The 27031-nt window shown below is 44.5% G+C and overlaps 1 protein-coding gene across 1 annotated transcript; it reads right to left on the bottom strand.

Moving 5' to 3' along the window:
• Window positions 1–1921: 1921 nt before the first annotated feature.
• On the bottom strand, window positions 1922–27031 carry CHRNB3 (cholinergic receptor nicotinic beta 3 subunit). The gene is made up of 6 exons (XM_032618468.1): window positions 26980–27031; window positions 17400–17551; window positions 15276–15320; window positions 5919–6028; window positions 4488–5370; window positions 1922–2056 (listed from the first exon to the last, which is right to left on the bottom strand). The coding sequence occupies exons 1-6, from the start codon at window positions 27029–27031 to the stop codon at window positions 1922–1924; spliced, it is 1377 nt and encodes a 458-aa protein (XP_032474359.1).

The following is a 27031-nucleotide window of genomic DNA, read 5'->3' as shown; positions in this document are numbered from 1 at the left end:
ATATTGGTGGTAACAATTTATGTGAAAAGGTTAAATACTTAAATTGGGTTTTTAAAAGTCCCAGCTGCAAAGAGTTTATACGAAACATGCCTCGCACAAAATAATCCAGAGAAGGTTTGGATTTAGAACTGGGAAAGGAGAACAATTATTTCAAGCTAAAATCCAGGATTTGGCGTCATCGAGAGAGAAGACTGTCAGCCTCTCCCCATGAGTCTGAGAGGGAGTTGGGGTGGGTGGGGGAATGAGGTGCTCCCAGAGGGCAGGGAGACACGTGCAGACAGAATGGGAAGAGTCTTGGTGATGGTTTCTTTGGATATGACACCAAAAGCAAAGGCAGTAAAAGCACAATAAACAAGTGGGACTACATCAAACTAAGAAACGACTGCACAGCAAAGGAAACCATCAGCACGAAAAGGTAACCTATAGAATGGGAGAAAATATCTGCAAACCATATATTCTCTAAGAGGTTTCTCTTCAAAATATGCAAGGAACTCAGACAACTCAGTAGCAAAAAACCAAGTAACTCAATTAAAAAATGGGCAAAGGATCTGAATAGATATGTTTCCAAGGAAGACAGTCAGGTGGCCAGCAGGTAGACGAAAAGGTGCTCAACACCAGGGGATGCAAATCAAAACCACAGTGAGGTATCACCTCATGCTTATTAGGATGGTTGTCATAGGAAAGACAAGAGATAACAAGTGCTGATGAAGGTGTGGAGGAAGGGACCCCTTGTGCACTGCTGGTGGGAATGGAAATTGGTGCAGCTATTATGGAAATCAGTATGGAGAGTCCTCAAGAAATGAAAACTAGAACTACCATACGATCCAGCAATGCCACTTCTGGAAACGAAATAATTCCCTTGACGAGATATCTATAGCCCTATGTTCACTGCAGCATTATTTACAATACCCAAGACATGGAAACAACTTAAGCGTCTGTCGATAGATAAATGGATCAAGAAAGTGTGATATATATGCAATGGAATGTAATTCAGCCATAATGAATTCAGCTGAATATAATTCAACCATTTGCTGACAGGACAGCAAATGTCCTGTCATTTTTGACAACACAGATCAACCCAGAGGACATGATGCGTAGTGAAGTAAGCCAGATACAGAAAGACAAATACTGCATGATCTCACTTATAAGTGGAATCTAAAGAAAAAGAAAAGAAAAAGAAGTTGAACTCATAGAAACAGAGAGTAGAGAAGTGGTTGCCAGGAGCTATAGGGGGCGGGGAAACAGGGAGAGGTTGGTAAAAGGGTATACATTTTGAGTTATAACACGAATAAGGTCAGAGGATCTCATGTAAAACGTGACTACAGTTGATAACACTGCTTTGTACAATTGAAATTTGCTAAGAGAGTGAACTTAAATGTTCTCAGAAAAAGAAGAAGAGAAGAATACGAATAAGGAGAAGGAGAAGGAGGAAAAGAAAAGAAACAGGTTGGAAAGCCTGGAGAGTGCAGCTGCAATGGATTAGATTAGATGAAGGGACATAAAAAACCATTATCAGAGCATGTTCAGAATTTCAGTTTTCTAGGAAAAGACCTGGGTCTGCCCACACCTCTTCCTGGAACTCTTCGTGGGCCACTGCCACAGTCCTAGTGTGTCTTGGCCACTGAAACAGTCCTAGTGTGTCTTGGCTGGTGACCTCAGGGCTGGACACACGATTCCTCCCTGAATGTCTGCAGAAGCCAAGGCAGGGGTCTGAGGAGGGTCTGCCTGATGTAAACTCAACTCACTGTCACGGCAACCAAGGTTCAACCTCCCTGAGGATGACACAAGACGCCGTCTACACTCGGGGCCTCCTGATAAGCACATGCGCCTGGATGCTGTATACACGTGGGGGCTGGATGTCAGTTCTAGGGTATAATTCTGTCTTTATGTGTGCGGTTTAGATTGCTCTGGAGACTTCTTCCTAATGGTAACTGTGTAGCCACATCTTCAAAGCAGGGGTGAAAATCAGCACTGAGCCGGTGACAGACGCGATCAGAAAGAGCCAGAGGAAGATCCGGTCGAGAACTTGAGCTGCGAACTTCCAGTCTTGCACCACCTGCAAAAGAGAAAAAGACGCCTCCCATTCAGGATGCGGGGCAGCTGCTCTGAATTCATTTCAAGGGACTTCAGAAAGAGTCCTATTCAGATTTACAGCCCTGCAGTTTTCCAAACGCACCTGACACATCCCCTGCAATACAGGCTTCCTGGGACCTCACTGACCGTGCCCAAGAAAACAGCCCGTAATTCAAGTTCAGGGGAAAACACTTTCATAACCGTTGAGGATGTAAAATTGAAAGAACAGAATCATTGATGCGTTTGTAAACGTTACTGATTGAAATGGGAAAAGCCTGATTTTTACCCAAATAAAAAGCCAGCATCTCTTACTGTGATGATTCCTGATATGACATAGGAAATAAATCACAAATTTATAAATTAAGAATTTTTGTGGTTATCTGACTCAGGACCTCTTTTCCTCCACTCCCCAGTTGGGTGGGTCTACAATGGACACTCCTGGAGGAGATGACAGGAACTGGTGAGGGAGAGAGGAGACCAAGTCCCTCTGGAGGAAGGGAGGCTGGGGAGACTGGGCAGTGGCCAGTGAGGGAAAGTTCAGAGCAGGGCAAGCTGCAGGGTCGGCGGGGGTCGGGGGGAGCCTCAGAGACGGGGCCAGCAATCTTTCAAGGGCAAATAAGTGTCCCATTTCCAGTACGTGGGGATTTGGTAAAGATGGAACCAAGCAGGACGCCTGCCGTTCTAGAAGGAACATAGAAGCTGATGCAGAACTTGAATGTATTTTGTGCACATAGAGGTTTAGAAATAAAACCTTGGGGAAAACCACGAAGAAGACAGATGAAAACGTTAAAAGTTTCAAACTTAAGTGGGGGATTATTAACAATGTGAATCATCTTAAATGTTTTGTATTTTCCAAATTCCCTATACTGATGATGTGTTACTTTTATAATTTTTAAAAAGCTATTTAAATTTTTGTATTAGAATTTCTAAAGGGCACCAGGAACTATATTCAACATACTGTGATAAACTATAATGGAAAAGAATATGAAAAAGAATGTATATGTATGTATAACTGAGTCACTCTGCTGTACAGCAGAAATTAACACAACATTGTGAATCAACTACACTTCAATCAAAATAAAATTAAAAAAAGAATTTCTAAAAGATATAAAGAAAGAAAGAAACAAAGAACCCTTAAGGATAGCTGTAATGTTTTTTCTATAGCAGCATTTTTTCTAGTGCTGTTTAAAAACTTTTTCAGTGGATGAAAAAAAGACAAATTGTTAAGAGAGGAGAGATACTAGGCAGTGTCTACATGAAAAGTAGAGGATATTTCTAAAAAACCCTATTCTTTCATAAGTTTGTTTATGAGATCAGGATCTTGGCACTAATTTTTACTGATTTTAGAGTAAAATAATTGAACCCTATAAACTGGTGTAAGTATTAACTCATTTTAAGCAACAGACCTGTTTTTGTGCTGAGTATTTATATGTCAAATAATATTTTCCTTCCACGGGGGAAGGACCATGTAGAGGAGGGAGGGAAGACGGGGAGAAGAAAGATGAGGATTAACATTTATTTTTTTGTTTGTTTGCTTATTGTTGTTGTTGTTGTTGTTTTGCGGTATGCGGGCCTCTCACTGTTGTGGCCCCTCCCGTTGTGGAACACAGGCTCCGGACGCGCAGGCTCAGCGGCCATGGCTCACAGGCCCAGCCGCTCCGCGGCATGTGGGATCTTCCCGGACCGGGGCACGAACCCGTCTCCCCTGCATTGGCAGGCGGACTCTCAACCACTGCGCCACCAGGGAAGCCCGAGGATTCACATTTATTGACTGCTTACATAATCATGAGACCACGTGCGCTGGGCACACAGTGCATGTTTTATACTTGATGTCACTAATTCCTCACAATAACCCTTCAAGGGAGGTTTCAGAAAACTGAAGTTCAGGTTAAGTAGCTTTCCTCAAGTCATAATGAACATGGGTAGCATCTGCATGCAGGACCGTTTTGAGTCTGAAATCCACACCCTCGTCACATTTTAAAAAATAAATCTGTTTAAATCTGTGAACTAAATACTTGTTACACCATGTTTTTGTATAAATTTAGAAATTGATTCTTTCTGTTTTCTTTTTTCCAAATATGCTGAATAGAGATATCCATCATCCCACTAAAAGTGAGAGATAAATGACCAGAGACCAGGACAACCAACTTAAAATGTAGAATTGAATTATTTTAGATAGAATTAAGTCTACTTATAAGAAATAGTGCTTAACTATAGTTGCTCCTCTTTTGCTCATTCTGTTTTTGTGAACTTCTCCCTGAAAATCCACACTGAAGTCTCTATTTTGTGTCAGGGCTTGTTTTAAGTTTTACGTGTGTGAAGCAGAGAGCTAATAAGGTCACATGTTAAACAAGGACGCATTTGCTGTAAACAGACATTAAAATCTCAGTCCTGGCTTGCGGCGGTCCCCTCACCTGACTGATGAAATGCTCTTTCTTCACGTGGCTGGAAATGTATCTGATGGAATCCGCAGCCTTTTCCAGGAAAGTGACCAGAGCTTTTTCTCCATCGCTAATCTGCTTTTGTTTCCTTTCTTCGAGGACTTTACCTCCCACTGCCGGTTTACTCTCCTCTTTATCCGGGAAAGAGTAGCCATCCACGTGGTCCTTCATGCAAAGTAATTTAGGAAGTTTTTGCAGAAATAGCCGCTTAACCCAGGGGGCCATGGGGTGGTAAGTGGAGGGAGATCTGTGGTGGACGTTGATGACAAACACGGTGACGATGATGGACAGGGTGACAAAGACCATGATGAACAGGAGGTACTCGCCAATGAGCGGGATGACCTTGGAGGAGGACGGGATGATTTCTTCAATCACCAGGAGAAACACTGTCAGGGAAACCAAGACGGACGTGGATAAGGAGAGCTTCTCCCCCTCGTCAGAAGGCAAGTAGAAGACAAGCACTGTCAGAAAGGACAGCCCCAGGCAGGGGATGATGAGGAAGAGGGTGTAGAACAGGGGCAGGCGGCGCAGCACGAAGGAGTAGGTGATGAATGGGTACCGGTACGCACCGTCTCTCCGGCTCCCCGCCGTGCCCTTGGCGTTGAGGATCTCCCACTCTCCGTTGTCGAAGAAGTCTTTTCTGTCCACGTTCTCGTCTATCAGGACAAGGTCAACCATGGTCCCGTCGTAAGTCCAGGATCCGAACTTCATGGAGCAGTTCTGCCTGTCGAATGGGAAGAAGGTGACGTCCATAGTGCAGGAGCTTTTGTAACTGGCGGGAGGCATCCACACCACGGTCCCGTCGGATTTCACGATGGCCTTGGTCATGAGCGAGCCTTCGAACCGTCCGTCAGCGCTGTCGAAAAATGGTTCACCTGATGGTTAGTTGAACACATATTAACTGTTTTTTTGTTTTTCCCACTGTCAAACTATTTGTATTTCATGACTTTCCTACCATAGGGTCAAACAATATTTCCAAAAGGAATAATTTTCTCGTTAAAGTTCTACCTTTCTCTTATTTTGGCACAATCAGGTTTTTCTATTTCTTTCTTTTTTTTTTTTAATTAGTTAATTTATTTATTTTTGCTGTGTTGGGTCTTCGTTTCTGTGTGAGGGTTTTCTCTAGTTGTGGCAAGCGGGGGCCACTCTTCATTGCGGTGTGCGGGCCTCTCACTATCGCAGTCTCTCTTGTCGCGGAGCGCAGGCTCCAGACGCGCAGGCCCAGTAGTTGTGGCTCACGGGCCCAGTTGCTCCGCGGCATGTGGGATCCTCCCAGACCAGGGCTCGAACCCGTATCCCCTGCATTAGCAGGCAGATTCTCAACCACTGCGCCACCAGGGAAGCCCAGGCTTTTCTATTTCTACTCCTAATCCGACCAGTGCACTTTTCTACTGTGATACTTACTTTTCAAAGAGAACTATGTCAGGAAGCCAGAGAGATTCTGACGGAACTTTAATTGAATGAATTCCACCGTATTCATCTGGATTCCAGCGTAATTTGTGGTCTGTCCATTCCTGTGTGAAATTAATATACTGTAATTTTGTTCTGAAAATTCAAGGTATTAGAGTTTGGAATCTTCAAATTTATGTTAATTTACTAATCCAGTGTTTTATTTTAAAAGGGAAATTCATCCACTTTAGACCTTATGACCCTCTCTGTGACTCAGGGCAGGTCAAGATACAGTTTGAGCCAGCCTTGTCTTCGATGGTGCCCAGACTCTCACACCTGTCCAGTCTGGGATTTCCAAAATTGCCATATCTACCTCACAATCTAGAGGCTCAGCAGCAAACACCACTGATTCATGACCTATTTTCTCCTAAGGAGCAAAAGAAAAGCAAAGATAGCTCTAACTTAGTTTATTCTAGGAGAGTTGGTCCAGTGATATTGTAATCTCATGATAATTGTATTGAGAGAAATGATTTTGAATATCAATCAAGAGTCTTGGACAAAGATGCATGCAACATGCTAATATGAAACTTCCAGTATCTGCTGACTACTCTTGAGGGCATTATAACTTTTATCCAATGAAAAAATATTTCCCAAGAATCTCCTTTTAAGCTCTAATCTGAATTTATTTTGCGAGTACCAAATCCAGTTTTAAATTATATTCCTAATGTTGTTAGCCTCCAGATGCTTGCGTATTTTTCCTTGTAATAGAATGTAATCATTTAGCATGTTTTACAGGGGTTGATGGATCCAGATTAACAAAACTGACCGTTAATTGATTGAATTAGGAAGGATGATGTATGGATGACCCAGTTACAGCAGAAGTGGACTTAAAAAGATTTAGGATCTAGAATCTTATGAAATCTGACCTGAAAATTAATTATTCCACTGTCTGTCATGTGGACAGTTGAGGAATGATATAGGAGAATATTAAATGACATTTCAGGAAGTTGGGAGGGTATGCCCAGTGTGAGGCTTCCTGGAGCCCAGTGGTGCCAACTGTCATTAAAAAGTCAGGAGTCAGCAGATAGATGATTCACTAGATGGTAAAATATTGAAATATGCATGATGCCTGGAAAAGGACGGAACTATACACACCAGATGAGACATCATCTCTCTTAGGCAATATTTGTGAGGCTTAATCCTTGAAAAACAAATTTTAAAAGATATGGGTCTTTAAAAGTCTGTGCTCTAAAGGATTAAAAAAATTGCATGACTACTTATGGAAAACCATGCATACGAAGACTGACAGTTTAAGAACCCAAACTAATAAAGCATTTATCATGCTCACTTGGTACTCACAAGCTTCTCTCTTCCTTCCTCTTCCTCTGCCCATTTTGAAAAGCAAATATAATTTCCTTCCTATGAATTATTTGTCTCCTGCTAAGGAGATTTCTACTACTGGCAGCAAGCCTGAATCCCAGAAATGCTGAAGGGAACTCAGAGCAACATTTATGGTTTGTTTTCACTTTTACATTTTAAAATTTTCCTTACAATAAAAGTCACTGTACAGTTCTACAGGCAAACAGTTGGATAATCACTAATGCCATAAAGATAGCAGAATAGCTCTGCTGCCCGCAAATTTTCCTCGGGCTGCCCCTTTGTAATCAACCACTCCCATAACCCCAGTCCCTGGCAACCACTGCGCTATTTTCTGATCCTATAATTTTGCCTTTTCCAGAATGTCATATAATGGAATCATACAATAGGTAGCCATTCCATCCTGACTTCTTTTACTTATCAGAATACATTCTGGATTCTTCTAGGTTGTATTAGTAGTTTGTTCATTTTTATATTAGTGAGAAGTATTCCACTGTATGAGTATACCACAATTCTTTTTATCCATTCACCAGGTAAAATATCTGGATTCTTTTCAGTTTTTAATGATTATAAATAAAGCCACTATAAACATTTTGTAATTTTTTGGGTGAAAACCATTCTTTTTTTTCTCTTGGGTAAATACCTAGGAGTGGGATGGCTGGGTCATAGAGTAAGTGTACGTTTAACTTAATATGATACATACCGGAGAGACTGAATCATTTTGCATTCCCACTAGCAATGCATGAGCATTCCAGCTGTTTGGCATCATCGCTAGTACTGGGTTTTATCTCATTTAAATGTTTAACTATATTATAATAGTTGTAAAGTAGTATCTCATTATGGTTTTTACTATGCATTTTCCTAATGACTAAATGATGTTGAGCATTTCTTCATGTGCTTACTTGCCATCCATCCATTTTATTTGGTGAAGTGGTTGCTAAATCTTTTGCACATTTTCTAAGTGGGTTGTCTGTTTTCTTATTGCTGAGTTTTTAGTTCTTTATATATATGGAAAGTATATTTCTATATATAAAAATAGATCCCGAGCAGGGAGCGAGCTGCGGGCCCACAGGCGATGAGCCCCGGGGACAGACGTGTACTCGGGCAGACTGGCAGGAGCTGGGCTCTTACACTCTGGCTCCATCTTTAAAAATCAGTGTTAAGCGAGCACAGTTAGGAGTCCAAACCCACAATTCCTCCGCTTGGAACCTAAAGATCTGGAACTCAAATTGCCTGCTTCTGGAATTCAGTCTTCTCCCTTCTGCAGGCACTGCCCATCTTTACCTAAGCCCGGCTGTACAGCCAAGGAGGAAGCGGGGGAGCTCACATTCTGGGGGCACATCCCAGCAAACGCACACCGGCCACACAGACTGTGCTCGGGGAAGTGGGCCAAGCCCCAGAGGGAGAGACTGTTCCGTCAGAAAGATTTGTCTCACTCACCGGACAGCAAGATGAACAGCTGTGGCCAGAGACAGCACAGTGCTTTAGGACGCTCACAATTTGGGGGGAATTAATTCATTCTACAAATATGCGAGGCTTATACCAGCACTGAGCAGGGCCGCCTTGCCCTCCTGGCCTGGGGCTGTCTCAGACAAGAACGAGTAAACTAACTGGCAAACCATCACCACACCCTGTGGTTATTGCCATGAAGGGCGCGGTTTGGGTGTGAAGATGCAGGACAGTGAGTGGACAGGGAAGGAGGTTCAGATTTGACGACATCACAGCTGAAGCAGAGGGTAGGAAGGGGCAGTGGGTGCTGTGGAGGGCAGGTCTGCTGTGGACGCTGTTGCAGGATGAACAGCAGATGTGAGTGGATGGATGAATGAGGGACACGTCTCAATCCTCGAGGAGGATATAAAGACAGCTCCAATGGATTCAGGGTGTGCTCTTGACCAGTAAAGGAAAAGGGGCAGGTGGGACTCGTGGTCACTGCCGCTTACTTGGGGGTACCTGAGAGAGAGAGAGAAAGAGGGAGGCAGCACTGAATTAGAGTTCCACCCCTGCACTGTTCTTTTTTTTTTTTTTTTTTTTTTTGCGGCACGCGGGCCTCTCACTGCTGTGGCCTCTCCCGTTGTGGAGCACAGGCTCCGGACGCGCAGGCTCAGCGGCCATGGCTCATGGGCCCAGCCGCTCCGTGGCATGTGGGATCTTCCCGGACCGGGACACGAACCCGTGTCCCCAGCATCGGCAGGCGGACTCCCAACCACTGAGCCACCAGGGAAGCCCCCTGCGCTGTTCTTTACTAGCTGTGCTCCTCTGCGGGGTTAAGGGAGTCATTCCTCACCATCTTGGGGTCCTTCTGATGCTAGACCTGGGGAATCGGAGATGCTGTCCCCCCGGATGTGCCCATCAGAGCGGCTCACAGAATTCCCAGCAGGTTGTGGTCCACCATGGTGCTGGCTGAGCCCCACAACCCAGGGCCACTGCTCGTCTTAGGGTCAGCTGGGTCAAGGTGAGGATTCAGAGCCCAAATCCCCGGTCCTGCTCTCTAAGGAGCTGTGAGGCTTTCTGGTCACTTCTCTGCTCTCTCTGAAACCGTGGAGGCATTTGGAGATTGATCTCCTGTCTCCGCCTTCTTAAAGCAGTAGATTAGAAACAATATCCAGTGTTCATGGAGCATGTCCTGGCCAAGATTCCCAAAGCCCTGTACAAACATCAGCTCCACTTTGCAGCAGTCCCGGGCCTGAGAGCTTGTTATTATAGGAAACAGGGGAGCGCAGGGTAGGTCAGGGCCAAATACCAAAGTTAATCTCTGACTGAGAAAAAAAATGGAAACATACTCCCAGTCTAGCTCTCTTAATTCTGAAAAGCGCAACTTCAAATCCATATCACATATATTCCCTTAAAACTGTCTTTTCTTACATATATTACCTGAAATATCACCCATAAGTGTCGAGATATTACCAAATTTCATTTAAACCTAAATCATAAGACTTTTTAAAACTATGTCATGACTTCTTTATAATAAATAAATTCTTCTAATTATTCTTAATAATTAGAAAAAATATTATTATAATAATTAGTAATTCTTAATCCCAAGACCAAAAGATAGTAAGGAACAAATACTCCTTGCTGGTGATTGGCAACCTCTGGGACACCCTTGAGATCTTCAGTTATCTCAAAGTCAGGTGTGAAATTCCTAAAACTGAATTAATGTTGATTCACTTTAAAGACAGCAACATGACATCTTATATGTCTCATATTCCCGTAATATCTATGAGTTGTCGAGGCCAAGAAATGGGCTTTGTCATTAAGGATGAGAAAGCCTCCAAAGGTGGCACCAGGAAATGACATGTATTGAGTCCCCACTATTTGCCAGACCACGTAGGAGTCACATTCATGTACACAATCCCACTTAACCTCCCAGCGACACTGTGAGCTAGGCATTGTCTCTATTTGCTAGATGAAGACACTGAGGGTCAGAGAGGGGCAGTGACCTGCTCAAGTTTATACAGCGAGACTTTGGATTCCTGATTCACTCTGCTTGAATCCACGTGAATCAGAAGACCACACGGGTCTCCTCTGCTAAGGTCAGAGTGAGGCTGTAGAAAAGGAAGGAAAATAAGATGGTGAGGGAGGTCTGAGGCAAATTCCTAGATGTACAAGTGCCATTACAGGTTGTGGAAGGCTTTGGGAAAGTGGCCCAGACCTTACGGCAAGGCCATCCTTTCCTTGGGTTTGTTATGAAATAAACCAGCTTCTTGGTTTTCTCCTGCAAGCTGCAGGGATTTATCCAATGAGGCCTTCATCATGTTTCTGAACGTTTTGTTGATCTAAAACAGGAATCAGCTGTTGGAGAAACAACACCAGTCTAAGGTGTTGGCCTGGGCAGAGATTAAGGAAGCTTTGTTTCCCCTGGGGTCATCATGGGGCTAGGATAGCAGCTGGCTCTCAGTGACAGTGAATCTTACTGGTTCATTGGAGTATGCCTCCAGCGGTGCAAGCCCAGTGCCCTCCACCATCCCTGGCACATAGTAGGTGCTCAGGAAGTGCTAGTTGAGTGAATATACTTGACATCTGTCGTCAGATTATTCACACGGTAACATCTAGGCAAAGGGCCAACCCTCCTGTCATTAAAGAAGGGATATTTTCATCTTTCATCCCTCTTTGGGTACCTACGGTGCAGTTTTCCTAACCTTGACAACGACGAAGCAGAATCTGAGCGGCTAGGGAAGTGAGTATTTCTCACGGAGTTTTAGTGAGTTAATAATCTATTTATGATTTATATGGTCTTGATTATTCTCTGGAAGTACAAAGGAGGAAGACAAATGAGTTTGCAAAAAAAAATCAGTAACATAAAAATAGCTCCACGTAGAGGACTTTTTCAGGATGTCACTAAATTTGTGCTTGTAAAGGTCTGTGGTTGAGAGGATAGAAATGTCTAGATATATCAGACGAGAATGAAGGAAATAGAAGACACAGCAGAGGAATTGGGTAAACAAACAAACAAACAAAAAAACAAACAAGCATCTCAGTTGCGTATGCTATCAGGAGACATGATTTTGGTCCAAGTAGGTAGAATTTTATTCTCTCTGTGGAAATGAACTAGGGAGCATTTTTCAGTGTCTGAGAGGGCAATCACAAAAGAGGAAGGTTTAGTCATTTTTGTCTGTGTTTTGACTGAGGTAGACAGGGATGATTGGAAAGAGTTTCCTGTAGGTTTGCTCTGGTGTGAGAGCTTTGGGAAGTCGTGTTATTGAGAAGCCTATTCAGGTGGGTCACAACGTCTCCACTTTTATGGCTTGCAGAACTTCTACTGATCCTGCAAGAGCCAGTTTAAATGTCTCCTCCCCTTGGAAGCCTTCCCTGATTTACTCCCTGTTTCATTGTCATTATTGTAATGACCCAGTTCCTTATGTATATACTTTCCTTATGGTGTTTATATTACAGTAGTTATTTTTTACACAACTAACACCAGATCCTCTCCTTGAAGCAGGGCTGTTTTGTGCTCTGTACATCCAGGACCTAGCAGAGTACCTGGCCCTTAGCAGCCTCTCAGTAAACCCTGTGGAATGAATGGAAGGTGGAGCGAACCCTGGCCTCATTCTGTCCCACATGTCTTTCTAGACCAACTCCATGTGACATCCCAGAGGTTGAGGAATCGAAGCCTTAGAAGGCCAGGATTAGGAACCGGACTCTACAGGGACAGCCCTGAGAGGAGCGCCAGACATCTCCCGTCAGCTCCCTCCAGTTTGAAGAAGAATGTAGTTTCTTTATACAAGCCAGGCTGCACCTGATAGTGTGTAACCCGAGGCAAGTCACTCCAGTCCTCCAATCCTCAGTCTTCTCATCTGCAAGGTGGGAATAATAACAGGCCTGTCTTAGGAGGTGGCTGTGAGAATTGAATGCATTCATTCCTGTGACACAAGCGGCAGAGTGACTGGGCACTTGGCAGGTGCTCAATACATCTCAGTATTGTTGTTGGCTACTCTGAAACTGACATCTGTGTAAAACATTAAAATGGTAGGTTTTTTTTTTTCTTTTTTTTTGCGGTATGCGGGCCTCTCACTGCTGTGGCCTCTCCCGTTGCGGAGCACAGGCTCCGGACATGCAGGCCCAGCAGCCATGGCTCACAGGCCCAGCCGTTCCGCGGCATGTGGGATCTTCCCGGACTGGGGCATGACCCCGTGTCACCTGCATCGGCAGGCGGATTCTCAACCACTGCGCCACCAGGGAAGCCCAGTAGTTTTTTTTTTAAACATCAATTTTATCTTCTTTTTGTCATCTCTTCTGTCCTTTCTTTTACCTTTTTTAGTTTTAAAAAGCTTTAAAAAAAGTATAAAAGTAACATTACGGTGGAGCTCCAAAGCCTCCTCTTCCATGCAGCCTTCCCTGCCTGCCACCCAGGCCATAGATTCTCCTTTCTTTTTTGTTGCCATATTGTTTGCGCCACAACATAGCCCTTATTGATTAATACCTATTGTGACGTTCCCGCTCCAAATCCAACGTGTGTGAGTGGAATAGTTTCCTAATATTCTCGGTGGTTTCTCCCATTTTGGATCCTCCTCTAATTTAGAAACAGGCCTTGATGTTTTGTGCGAAGCTGGATGTGCAGACAAGGCCCTAACTGGGGAAAGCTGGTTCCAGCCAGGTGAGGCAGACTCTTCAGTCTCTGGTAACGGGGGTAATGATACCTGCTCTGCTAATTCAGAGAGGTTGAGAAATGTAAATGGATAAGAGCCATGACAACCCATTGCAAATTAATGCAATGAAACCATGTTACTCTCATTACTTCTGTGACATGGGAACCAAAGTCCCCAGCTGGCTTTTCTAAGTGTCAGCTAGCAAGCCCCCACCTCCCCCTGGAGATTTCTCCTGCTCTGTTTTGGGTGTTGGGGGTTTTCAGGTGTTGGTTCTGTCTTGCCCTGGAGGCTCCCTCCAGGCCACCGTGATTCTGGGGCATAGGTTTGCGAGGGGTCATTTCCAAAGTACAGCTAGAAACCAAGGAGCAGTGGTTTCTTCCCTTCGTGTCTGACATTGTTCTCTTTGGCTGAAATGACTCCCTATTTCCAAAATCTCAAGAAAAGTGAGAAATCCTTACTATCTCAAAGGCCAAGGGTCCTGGACCACTGTTTTAAGTGTAAGAGCTTAGCCTCAAGGGGCAGCTGGAGGAGGTGTGTGTGAATCAGTGAGAGTCTGTTCGTTTGTTTTATTTTTGCCAAATTCCCAAGCCTATTTACACTTTAACAGAAAAGTTTTTCTTCTCTTCCCTGAAAGCTCAAATACAGGACTTCTTACTGATTTTTATGAACTCAAAATACCTCCAAATTCCACTTTAGAAAGTGCAAAAGTAGGATAAGTTCTGAGGAATGAGATAGGTATATCGAAAAATACATTTATTTAAATTGTATTTTTATATCTACATTCCTAGCTTATTACTTTCTCCTGGACATTTTTATTTGCAAGTAAAAAAATATGCAGATCCATTTCATAACATACCTACCAAGAAAAGACTCAGAGAACTAGAAACTAGTAAAATTTATAATGATTATCCAACTCTGTTCAAAGTTTTTGGGTAGGAGAAATTTGATGACACCAGATGAAGTCTGGGGAATGTCCTTACAGTCTCTTTTATCCATTGTTCCTTATAAACAAACCATTAGCAGAAAGACCTGAACAAGTCTACTAAACCTGAATAGATAACTAATTCATTTCAACATAAACAAGTGAAAAATATTATGTTTGTACATTAAAATTAAGTGAGATAATTAACATATCCCCACTGGGAAGATTTGAAATCTCTGGGAGATGAGGCAACATCCCGTAAAAAACCCAATAATTGCTAACAAAAATAAAAAATAAGCAATTAAATCAACCTTCTCACCTCCTATCAAGGAAGCGCCAATATTTTCTCCTTTACACGACATATGCAAACTTGAATGGTAATTATTTCCTGGCAACTCCAGAAAGAGCAGGAAACAGGCTATGGCCAAGCTAGGAGCTGAAAACAATTCACATGCTTTTCTAGTCATATTAGGAAGACGGAGGTTCATCATTTTGACTTGGGCTTCACCTTGTTCTGAAGTTAGTGGTGAGTGGCCTCTGTCATTCCCTGTTTTCTCTTTCTAGGGAAAAACATTAGGGGAAGGGTCATCCCAGGGAGGACCAGTGGGGAAGAGGGAGAATTTAACATCCCTGATTTTCTTATCCAGTTGTGGTAGCTTAAATGAGGGTAAGTTGCACCCTGACACCTTTCCCCCCTTTCTGCAAGTAGCCCAGGGACCAGTGCCCTGGACTCAGTGTCAGAGTCACCCTCCTACCTGCCCACTCCAGAAGCAAGAAGATAGAGCAAGGAGTGCCTACGAGCTTCCAGACTGACCTCTGACTCGTGCAGAAGAGAATACAGAAGGATAAACCCTTCCCCAAACACTCCCAAATATCTCTCTGAAGAACTCAATATGCTCTTTAAAATAATTATTTCTCAACGGGAGCCTTTCTCAGTAGAAAAGAATGGGAACAATTGCGGGGAGCTACAGTCCTTGGACTGACAGTTACCTGTTTGAGCCACACGTTTGTTGTCATCAGCTGATTCTTTTCATCCTAAGAGAATGAAAATTAAATTCAAATTAAGTGAAACTACAGCAAAGGAAACCATAAACAAGACCAAAAGACAACCCTCAGAATGGGAGAAAATATTTGCAAATGAAGCAACTGACAAAGGATTAATCTCCAAAATTTACAAGCAGCTCATGCAGCTCAATAACAAAAAAACAAACAACCCAATCCAAAAATGGGCAGAAGACCTAAACAGACATTTCTCCAAAGAAGATATGCAGACTGCCAACAAACACATGAAAGAATGCTCAACATCATTAATCATAAGAGAAATGCAAATCAAAACTACAATGAGGTATCATCTCACACCAGTCAGGATGGCCATCATCAAAAAACCTAGAAACAATAAATGCTGGAGAGGGTGTGGAGAAAAGGGAACACTCTTGCACTGCTGGTGGGAATGTGAATTGGTACAGCCACTATGGAGAACAGTATGGAGGTTCCTTAAAAAACTACATATAGAATTACCATATGACCCAGCAATCCCACTACTGGGCATATACCCTGAGAAAACCAAAATTCAAAAAGAGTCATGTACCAAAATGTTCATTGCAGCTCTATTTACAGTAGCCCGGAGATGGAAACAACCTAAGTGTCCATCATCGGATGAATGGATAAAGAAGATGTGGCACATATATACAATGGAATATTACTCAGCCATAAAAAGAAACGAAATTGAGCTATTTGTAATGAGGTGGATAGACATAGAGTCTGTCATACAGAGTGAAGTAAGTCAGAAAGAGAAAGACAAATACCGTATGCTAACACATATATATGGAATTTAAGAAAAAAAAATGTCATGAAGAACCTAGGGGTAAGACAGGAATAAAGACACAGACCTACTAGAGAATGGACTTGAGGATATGAGGAGGGGGAAGGGTAAGCTGTGACAAAGTGAGCGAGTGGCGTGGACATATATACACTACCAAACGTAAGGTAGATAGCTAGTGGGAAGCAGCCACATAGCACAGGGAAATCAGCTCCGTGCTTTGTGACCGCCTGGAGGGATGGGATAGGGAGGGTGGGAGGGAGGGAGACGCAAGAGGGAAGAGATATGGGGATATATGTATGTGTAAGTATAACTGATTCACTTTGTTATAAAGCAGAAACTAAAAAAATTAAGTGAAACTGTGTGTTGGATTTTTCTTTTTGTCCGAGACTTCCTGAGTCTTACCTTTGAGGGGTCCAAAGTGAAAAGGATTCTCAACTGAAGAGCAGTTAAATAGCATTGAGACCCTAAAGCATTATGCATATTTTACTTAAAATGAAAAATAATAATTAGAGCAAGTAGTAGTTCACTGTGGTGATATTTATATAAAATTGCATAACCAAAGTCATGGTAAGGGTGTGAAGTAGAATGAAGTATTAGCTAAATGGGAGATGGGCTTTGCATGATTTTCTAGAAGGAATCCTGGGCGATGAGTCAGCTGGGGGGGGATGTGCGTGTGCACTTGTAGTGGGGTGGAGATTTGGGCGATGGAGGATTATTCTGTGACTTTGGGGACCACAGCAGAATCGGGGTTGTTGAAGTTCATGGATTTCCCCAGGGACATCATGGCAGAAATGTGAGCCCGACAGGAAAATTAGTAGAGAATGTTAAGGTGTGGTGTGTCAGGGAAAGGTATGGGGTCCTGAGGGGATCCGGGAGGGGATGGGGTCACCCAGGCACTCACTCTGGTGCTGTCACCATCTGCTGTCCCTCCCTGCAAGCAGCCCTGCCAGCCCTGGCTCAGCCCCACCTCTGCAGCCCGGCCCCTCACCCTGATGCTCACTTTGGGGGCTCCAGCAGAACTGCCAAGGGTGATGCCCTCCTAGCAGGCACATCCCACCCCCCCCCAAGAGGAAAAAGTCCCTCCTCCACGCCACCCACACCCCACCAACAGTGTTGCAATGAAAATGACGTTCTCATTCTTTCCACGGGTCATTTCACTGGCTTCTTGGGGCAGGTTTTATTTTTTAAACTGAAATGGCAGACATGTGGAAAGAAAACAAAATCAAATTTTAGCCTCGAGAATGGGTGAAGGAATGCATGCTCTCTGCAGCTGAGGGCCGAAGATTACTCACCACATCTACCAGCTGAGATATTTTCAACCCAAAATATACTTTTATGGTGTCATTAGATTGTAATACAGGGCGAACCCATTTCTGGTAACCTTGGAATAAATGTCTGAGCAGTGCATCTTCTTCTTCGGCTATGGACCTGAATCCTGCAGCAGCTGTAAGACATGAGGGGACCCGAATTAACCGGGGAGGCGGGACGGCTGGGCCCACATTCTCCAGCGGGACATCGTGCATTTCTAAACAGCCTGATTCAGCAGAGGCAGAGTTGAGGCTACAAGGGTTCTCTCTAAACACTCTCCTTACCCACCCCAGCTCCCTCCCCAAACGCACCGCTCAAGGTAGACTCTCATTCTACTTCTTTAATGTTGTATCTGTATGAGGTGATGGATGGTTACTAAACTTATTGTGGTAAAATCCTTTCATGACGCATGTAAGTCAGATCATTAAGCTGTGCCTCCTAAATTTCCACAGGGCTATATGTCAATTACATCCCAATAAAACTGGAAGAAAAAAATAATTAAAAGTAGAGTCTATACTTTACCCAGAGCTTTGCCTTCTTGCAGGGCTTTCTCATCAAGAGGTCAACACCTCCTGATGGAGGTGGTCTCTGCCTGCTTGCACTGTCCATCACTGCACCTGGTCTGGCCCCTTCACATCCCTGATCACAATTTGTCATGCATTTGTCCCTGTCTGTCCTCCCCTTGGGTGCCACGATGGCAGGCACAGTATCTGTGCTATTTGGTGATGTTCATCCAGCACCTGGCACGGTGTCCGGGCACAGCAGCAGCTCATTTGATGTCTACTTAATGAATGAACCAATGAAGGGAGAGCCAGGCCATTTTCCATACGTTCAGCAGATGTTCACAGAACACCTACCACATGCCCCGCCGGTTCCCTCCCTTCCTCCTGGGGAAGTCCTCCCTTAGGAAGAGCTTCCCTGGCCAAGAACCAGGTTCTAACAACAACTCTTTTCCTCCCCAAGTGTACAAAAGCCTAAGAAACACCCTACTTTCAAGCTTTAACACTCAAGTTGAAGAAATGGTTTAGGAACGTGGTCTAGAGGTAAGTTTTGTTTCTTTTCAGTGCTATGCTATCAATTTCAAACCAGGAAGCTCTTTGCTGTTTTAAATATGGCCCCTTTTTTCCTCTGTCCAGCACCCTCTGAAATCCTACAATGACTCATTCTGCACCATCCGCTTTCCCACAGAAAACCTCTTCTTCCCACTGAGAGACGCACGTGGCTGGCAAGGTCACATGCCAGACACACCCCCACGTTTACCCAGTGAAAACCCAGAGAGTCTTAGTGGGAAGAAAAGCAAAAACGCACACATGCTCCACACGTGCATGAGACCTTCACTTTACTGGGGAGCCATGATTCAAAATGTAGTTCAGAACGCTCCTCCCGGGGTGAGCAGGGCGCAGATACCAGGCGCCGCGTGCCGTGGCTGCCTCCACCCTTTCTCTTCCGCTCTAGGAAGCTGGTGAAGATGAAGATGCTGCGGAGTGGTAGAGGTGTAACCTTCGTCTGTGCTTATTTACTCAAAAGCCTAACGGTTCTCAGACTTCGATACTTCAACTACTCTTAGCCAGCAGAGAGGCATCAAGAAGCAGGTCAGCGGGTGGCAGCCAGGACAGCCCTCAGTACAGGCCCCAAAGCCTTCCTGGAAATGTGGGCAGTGGGAGGATAGGGAATTGAAATTCCCCGAAGCCTTTGAGGGAATAGGCTGAACTTCCCGAATTCCCTCCCCACACCTGGGCTTAGCTTCCGAGGCAGCACGGCAGCTCTGATGGCTTCCAGCTCCTCCGGGGGCTCCGCCCTGATCTCAGACTCCATCGTCTCCCTCCTGGCTCCGTGTGCTGCCTCCTAATCGCTTCACTCTTGCCCCTTTTATCGTCCATTTTCCAGCAGCTCGACCGTTGCTTAAAAGCAGAAGAGGATTATGTCAACTTCCTGCTCCAATCACCCCCATGGTTTCCCCTCAAACTTAGAAAAACACCCCCAGTTCTTACCGTGGCCTCCCAGGCCCTAGAGGGTGCCCACCCTCTCCCACTCTGGCCTTGCCCCTCGTCCCCAGGCCTCAGCCCGTCTGCACTTTTCAGAACTTGCCCGGGAAGCTCCTGCCCTAGGGAGCCCTGCCTTGCTGACGTCTCCTCCTGAAGAGGTCACTGAGGTTACACCATCTAAGGATCCTTCCGCACACTGCGTATGTACTTCATACACTGTACCTTTAAATGTGGGTACCTTATCCCGCATCGGAGCTCTTGATGGCGCTGTGTGTGCTTCTGTTTATTGTCTGGCTCCCCCACAGCATGCCAGCGCTCAGGACAGTGCCGGCACAGTGGCTGCCGAGCTGATAGCAGCGCAGTTAAGTTGGCATGTGTTTGCCGAGTAGCCTTGGAGAGTTTGGGCCGGAGCCGGACCCCCCAGGAGAAGGAGAAGCAGGGGGGCCGCGGCTGTCCCCCACGCCCGCCGTCCCCGTCCCTGCGCAGGCAGCCCCTCCGCTAAGGAGGAAAACGCTGTGTGCTGGGCTCTGCGCTGGGCCTGCAAGTACCTGCCTACCAGCTACTCGACCTTCTTCCCTGTACAGATGCTAAACGGTGCCAGCGTAAACCCTCCCCTCGTGGCTCCCCTACAGCCAGGACCCTGTGACCTTCCTAAATCCCTGTGTCCCAGCTCAGCCCATGAGAACAAGTCACTGAGGACAACATCTCATAATGGTGGAGGTACACCAGGAAGGCTGAGGACAACTGCACGATGTCTAAACACACACACACACCACACACACCACATACAACACATACAACACACACAACACACACCACATACAACACGCCTCACACTACACACCACACACACACCACACACACACACACCCCATACACATAACACACACACACAGCACATACACCACATACAACACATACAACACATCACACACACACACCACATACAACGCACACCACACACAACACACCACATACACACCACACACTACACACCACACCATACACATAATACACGCACACACACACACCACATACAACACACACCACACACACCACATACACCACACCACATACTACACACACCACACACTACACACCACACACACACCCCATACACACAACACACACACACCACATACAACACACACACCACATACAACACACCACACACACACCATACACATAACACACACATGCCACACACACACCCCATACACATAACACACACACACACACACACACCACACACCACATACACCACACCACATACTACACACACCACACACTACACACCACACACACACCCCATACACATAACACACACACACCACATACAACACACACACCACATACAACACACCACACACACACCATACACATAACACACACATGCCACACACACACCCCATACACATAACACACACACACACACACCACACACACCACATACAACACACCACACACACCACACACACACACCCCATACAACACACCACATACCACACACACACCACACACACACACCCCATACACATAATGCACGCACACACACACACCACACACACACACCCCATACACATAATACACGCACACACACACACACACACACACACACCCCACGGGCTTATTATCGGGGACAGCCCTGCGTTATCATCATTTTGGACATGTGAGAAGGATCCTGAGACTGCACCTTGGACCTTCCTTCCTGGCAGGATAACTTTACTGTCAGTTTGGAGGCAGTGGGAGTTGCATGTTGGGAAGGATCTCCTAAGACTATGACCTGACCTCCCCAGCCCCTGCCACCCCCTCACCAGCGTCCAGAGGGAAGCAAGCAGGTCTCCTCTCAGAGACCCGTGTGTTTGTTTTGACCCTGTTGCCCATGTCAGAGGGTGAGCTGCCATCTGAGTCAAGGAGGAAAAGGCCTAGCTCTGTACTGGCTCTTACAGACTGGATGTGTGTCCCTTCAAATCCATATGTTGAAGCCCTAACCCCCAGCATGACTGCATTTGGAGACAGGGCCTCAAAAGAGGCAATTAAGGTTCAATCAGGTCATCAGGGTGGGGCCCTAGTCCAATAGGATTGCGGTCCTCATGAGAAGAGGAAGAGAAACCAGAGATCTCTCCCCAAGCAAGCACAGAGGAAAGGCCATGTGAGGACACAGCCAGGAGGCAGCAGTTTACAAGCCAGGAAGAGAGCCCTCACCAGAAACCGAGTTTGCTGGCACCTAGATCATGGACTTCTAGCCTCCAGAACTGTGAGAAAATAAATTTCTGTTAAGTCACCCAGTCTGTGGTATTTTGTTATGGTGGCCTGAGCTGGCTAGTACAAATCTGCATTGCCTAAAACAGACCTTACCAAAAAAGAAAAGAAAAAGGCTGAAGGTTGAATGTTTTCTGCCTAATATCTTTCCCAAAATAGAAGCTGAAGTCACTGATGTTATTGGAGCAGATGTAGAGACAGGCCCAGAACTGCTTCTGGTTTGTTCTTCTTGTAAAATAGAATGTTATGAGGAAGGGCAAGGGCTTCCATGTTGATTCTTTGAGGCTAAGGCCTCAGTAAACATTAGATGACTTTAAGTGAATGAGCAAATGAATGAATAAAAGCACAAAAGGCTATAATGGCACTTTCTATGCACGGGAGACCGGCTCACGGCTCCAGAGGATGTGGAACCACAGATGTTCTCAGGATTTCCAGGACAAGTGGTCTCTTAAGAAATAAATGGATTCCTTCTAAAATATGACACAAATGAACATATCTACAAAACAGAAACAGACTCACAGACATAGATAGAGAACAGACTTGTGGTTGCCAAGGTGGGTGGGTAGGGGAGGGGTGGAGTGGGAGTTTGGGGTGAGCAGATGCAAACTATGATATATAGGATGGATAAACAACAAGGTCCTACTGTAGAGCACAGGGAACTATATTCAATATCCTGGGATAAACCATAGTGGAAAAGAACATGAAAAAAGAATATATACATGTATAACTGAATCACTTTGCTGTGCAACAGAAATTAACAAAACATTGTAAACCAACTGTACTTCAGTAAAATTTAAAAAATACATTAAGAAAAGAAAAAAGTGGATTCCTGAAAAGTTGTGTGTAAACCAAATTTTTGCTAATGGACTTCTATTTCAGCTTAATTAGACAAGACCACTATTCTAAGATACATCTCAATGATTCATTGACAAGTCAGGAAACTGCTCTTGGAAGATGAGTGAGTCTCCCCCCCGCCTCTGCCATGGGGGTTTGCAGTCCTCAAAGTCAGCTTCCTAGGGGAGGGACGGGAGGACATTTGTACTCGTAAATAATTTCAGCATTAATTAAAGAGGAAGAAAAGAGAAATGATAAAGACGTGAAGACGACAGAGCCAGAAGGGACTTTTATGGTGATGTGAGCCCCTCATTTTATGGGTGCAGACCCAGGGGACCTGCGAGGGGTCACCCAGCGAATGGGGGTGTGGTCTGGTCTTCTGAATCCCAAGCTGCCATCTTTCCACCGTCCCATGAAGTTCACTGAGGATTGAGGAGGAAAAACACTGTTCCCTCCACCATGGTCTTACTGCCACATAAAAACTGTTCCAACAATTCACTTCTATGAACGCATATTGGTTGTTACTGCTCTTTCTGCTGCTGTGTTGTTAGCCCTGTATTCTCCAAACTGTTGCTTCAAGCTGTCTATCACGGGGAAGAATGGTGCTCTAAAACCAGGTCCCGGGTAGTATTTGTTTGGTCAAGGGGAGACACTCGACCCTGCTGAGGGTGTTCTGCAATCGCCCACCCCGCCTCCCCGGAATCTCCCTCTGCTGCAGGTGGCACCTGGCAGGCTGCTTTGCTGCGGGGTTGGTTGCGGGGACTCTTGAACAGGCACTGCTCTGGGGTCACTCTCTGGGGAGGGGGACGTCCAGTGCTTTACAGTCACAGAGCAGAGCCACCCTGCTTCAGACCAGACAAGGGTCTCCCCGCATTTCCCTGCAGTCCCTCTGCAAAACACACACACACAACACACACTAGGTCTAACGCACATCTTCAGAGGATGTGTGCTGCCTGTTAGAGATGCTTTTCACCATCTCTTTTGGTAAAAAAGGAATTTTTGTTTCTTCCTGAAACATCTTTCTCCCCCTTTCTTCTCTTCTTCCTACTTAATTTTTTAATCTTTTTTTGCTTCCGTGCTGTGCTGCTTGGAGGATCTTAGATCTCCAAAGAGGGATTGAACCAGTGCCCTCAGCAGTGAGAGCACAGAGTCCTAACCACTGGACCACCAGGGCAGTCCCATCCCTACTTAATCTTTGTCTCATTTTTCTTTGTCAAAATCTTTCCCTTGGGACCAGACAAGCGGCCCCGCAGGCAGAGGGCAAGAAGAGGGAGAGACAGATAGCAAATGTGTACAGACGGACAGACAGACAGAGATGCAGTGCCCTGCCTGATTCTAGTGATTTCCTCCACGTGGAACTGGGCTGGGGCAGAGCTGCAGGAGGGTGCGCTGCTCTTGGCTCAGGACACCGAGTCTCCTGCCAAACTCATCACTCGTTAGAACGAGAGTCCGATGAATATTTATTCAACGTTGAGAGGCCCTGGACTCAGACCCAGAGACGAGAGGTCTGGTCCTGATTCCAGGCTGTGTGATCTCAAGTAAGACCTTTAACCTCTCCCAGTGAAAATAGGGAGCAGTGATGGGGAAGGTCCAGCCACTCACACGCCCAGTGCTTCTAGGTTCTTTACGTCTATGAGACAGCCACAAACGTGACCTCTTAATGCCATATCTGCTGTTCCAAAGATACGGAGAGCTCAAGATTGAGATGCGCCCTTGATTCGAGAACAGCCCTTCACACCTGGCTGCAGCAGAGAAGGCGTCCAGGTAACGGTGACCAAAGCTACCCTGGGACTAGATACTCCCTGGGAGGAGCTTAGGGCTCTCTCGACCCCAGTGAGTGGAATCACGACAGATTTGGATGGGGCGCCCAGAAACAGCTTGAGACAAATTTTTCTTTGGAACCCACGACTTGAGTTTCTGGTCTCTTTATTCTTCGTGCTCCTGTGTCCTTACCTTTCTTCAGGTGCTCAGACCCTCTGCTCTCTCCTCACCCCCATATCAACAACTGCTTTCAGCAAAATTTTGACAAACTCTCTTACACCAAAGTATAAATAATTGATAAAACTTAATAGATGATAAAAATACAATAAACTAGTGAATATAACAAAAAAGAAGCAGACTCACAGATATAGAGAACAAACTAGTGGTCACCAGTGGAGACAGGGGAGGGGTATCATGGGGTAGGGGATTAAGATGAATAAACTATTAGGTATAAAATAAGCTACAAGGATATATTGTACAACACGGGGAATGTAGCCAACATTTTATAGTAGCTATAAATGGATTATAACCTTTAAAAATTGTGAATCACTATATTGTACATCTATAAGTTACATAATATTATAAAACAACACTACTTCAATAAAAAAAACTTAATGGATGAAACTTCCCATGATTATTTACGACTTTATTGAAAACAATACCATTGTTTATCCTCAGCTAGGAGAGTAAAGAAGTAATTGAAGAATTTCAAACCTCAGCAAGTATGGTTGGGAGAGGCGTATTTTTTGTTTGACACTTTTTGGTATATTTGGGGTTTGCCTTTCATTATCATCACCTCGTCCAAAAAAAATCATACCACAAATAGCCTCTTCTGCCGACACGCAGAGCTAGCCCTCAGGGTGGACTCAAATAATAAATATTTCATGGCTTCCTGCTAGCATGAAATTTCTTAAAACAAGCTTGTTTTATTCCTCCTTGCATCCCACATACTGGAACGATTACTACAATATGGTAGATCTTCAATAAATATTTTTTGAATGAATAACACACGTCATCAGGTGGTAAGAGTGATGGGAAGATGAAGAAGACACAGTCCCTATTTCTGGGAGCAGACACAAAGCGTGGCCATGACAATGATCCTGCCACCAAAACCAGAAATGCAGAGATGAGGGCTTGTCCCTTGTAATTTGAAAAAGGTAGTCTTGTGTAACAAAAAGAAACTATTTTCTTTACAATGAGTAGTCAAGTTAAAGAACTTAAGGAAAGGTGGTGCAGATCTAAAACTAGCAATCGGCTCCAGTGGATCTAGAACCACTGACAAATTCCAGAGTTACTGCCGGTTACTACGTGGATTTGTTAGAGATCAGTGGTGGATGTATACAGCTCAGTCTACATTCCCAAACTCTTGCAGCCCACACGGGGAAGACGTGTGATCAGGCCCTCCTCCGATTCCAACTTTCTGTGTAACTTACAACGCACAGAGGAGGGGTCAGAGGTGAGCCAGAGGGTTCGCGCTAACTGCCCCTGCTAACCAGGGGGTGGTTTCTCTGTGGGCAGAATGGTAGGAATCAATTCTTTCATAGGAAATAGAATGCTCTCGTAATTAAGGCAGAAAAACACCAGACATTAATTGTACAGAAACTGATCATTATTTTCATGATTAATTGCATGTTAAAACACACAGAAGTTGATTATTATTTTTATGATTGGCAAGTTGCACTTAAGACTTTGCAGAGACCAAATTTAATGATATTTGAAAGTGGGTTTGCCACTCTCTGCACTTAGAAGTGACTGTGTGTTTCTGAGCCCCAGGTACGTAGCAAAGGCTACATTTTTGAAGATATAATGACATTCAGGTGTGTATGCCTCGCAGCCTTATGACTTTTAATTCCAGGATTTATTTCAGGACTTGGGCAAATCTATCTCAGTGCCTCTGGTTCTCTATCTGAAAATTACAATAATCAGATGTGGCAAAAATACTAGTGACAAATAAATACAAATTGCTAAAGAAATAACACTGTTTTCTCACCATCTGGCTCCTGGCTGTATACGGTTTCTGGTGTCATGGAAGAGCGTTCTGTTCTTAAGTTACAGGAAAAGTGAAATGATTCCAAAACCCAGAAAACTGGCAGGTGACAATGACCATTTTTCCCTAAACTTTTCAGTTATTTTCTCCCTCTTTCCTTTTCACTCTCTCTCTCCTTTTATTTGCCCCCATTCTTTATTAAGAATTCCTCTATTTTCTGGTGGATAATAGTCACAGAAGACTCACACAGGTTCATAGACGTTTGATATATATTTCATTTAATTCTGTTGTACATACATACTAAATATACCTACATACACAAATTTATGAAAATATTTCTATGTCTACATGATATTTTGGATAATTATCTGCACACAGACATAGTGATTGTTAATAGATAGGATATTAAAATGTTGATATAGTCAATTCCTATACTAAATATTTTAACAATTCTCTGAGTACCATTCAGTGCATTTGGTAAGATTTTCCCTGCTTTTATATCTTTGTACCAAGCTGATAACAAATCAAAAGGAATAACACAATAAATGACAAAAGCATAAACATTATGGAATTCATAGATACGATTTCTTCAGCAATATACAGATTTCAAAGACTTACTCATCGGAGCCACATTTTAGAGGTTATCCTAAAGATACCTACACATTACATTTTGTAATTCTAACATTATCAGCACTAACAATGATCAAGTTTTCATTTATTTTAGCTTGAGCTTACCTGAGCCGGTGACACGGAGGGCGCTGAGCAGCAAGATAAAGTCTGCCAGCAT

This window comes from Phocoena sinus, chromosome 21 (genome assembly GCF_008692025.1).
Source record: "Phocoena sinus isolate mPhoSin1 chromosome 21, mPhoSin1.pri, whole genome shotgun sequence".
NCBI classification, from domain to species: Eukaryota; Metazoa; Chordata; class Mammalia; order Artiodactyla; family Phocoenidae; genus Phocoena; species Phocoena sinus.
The sequence above is the reverse complement of the archived record's forward strand: the minus strand, read 5'-3'. Positions and strand labels throughout refer to the sequence as shown.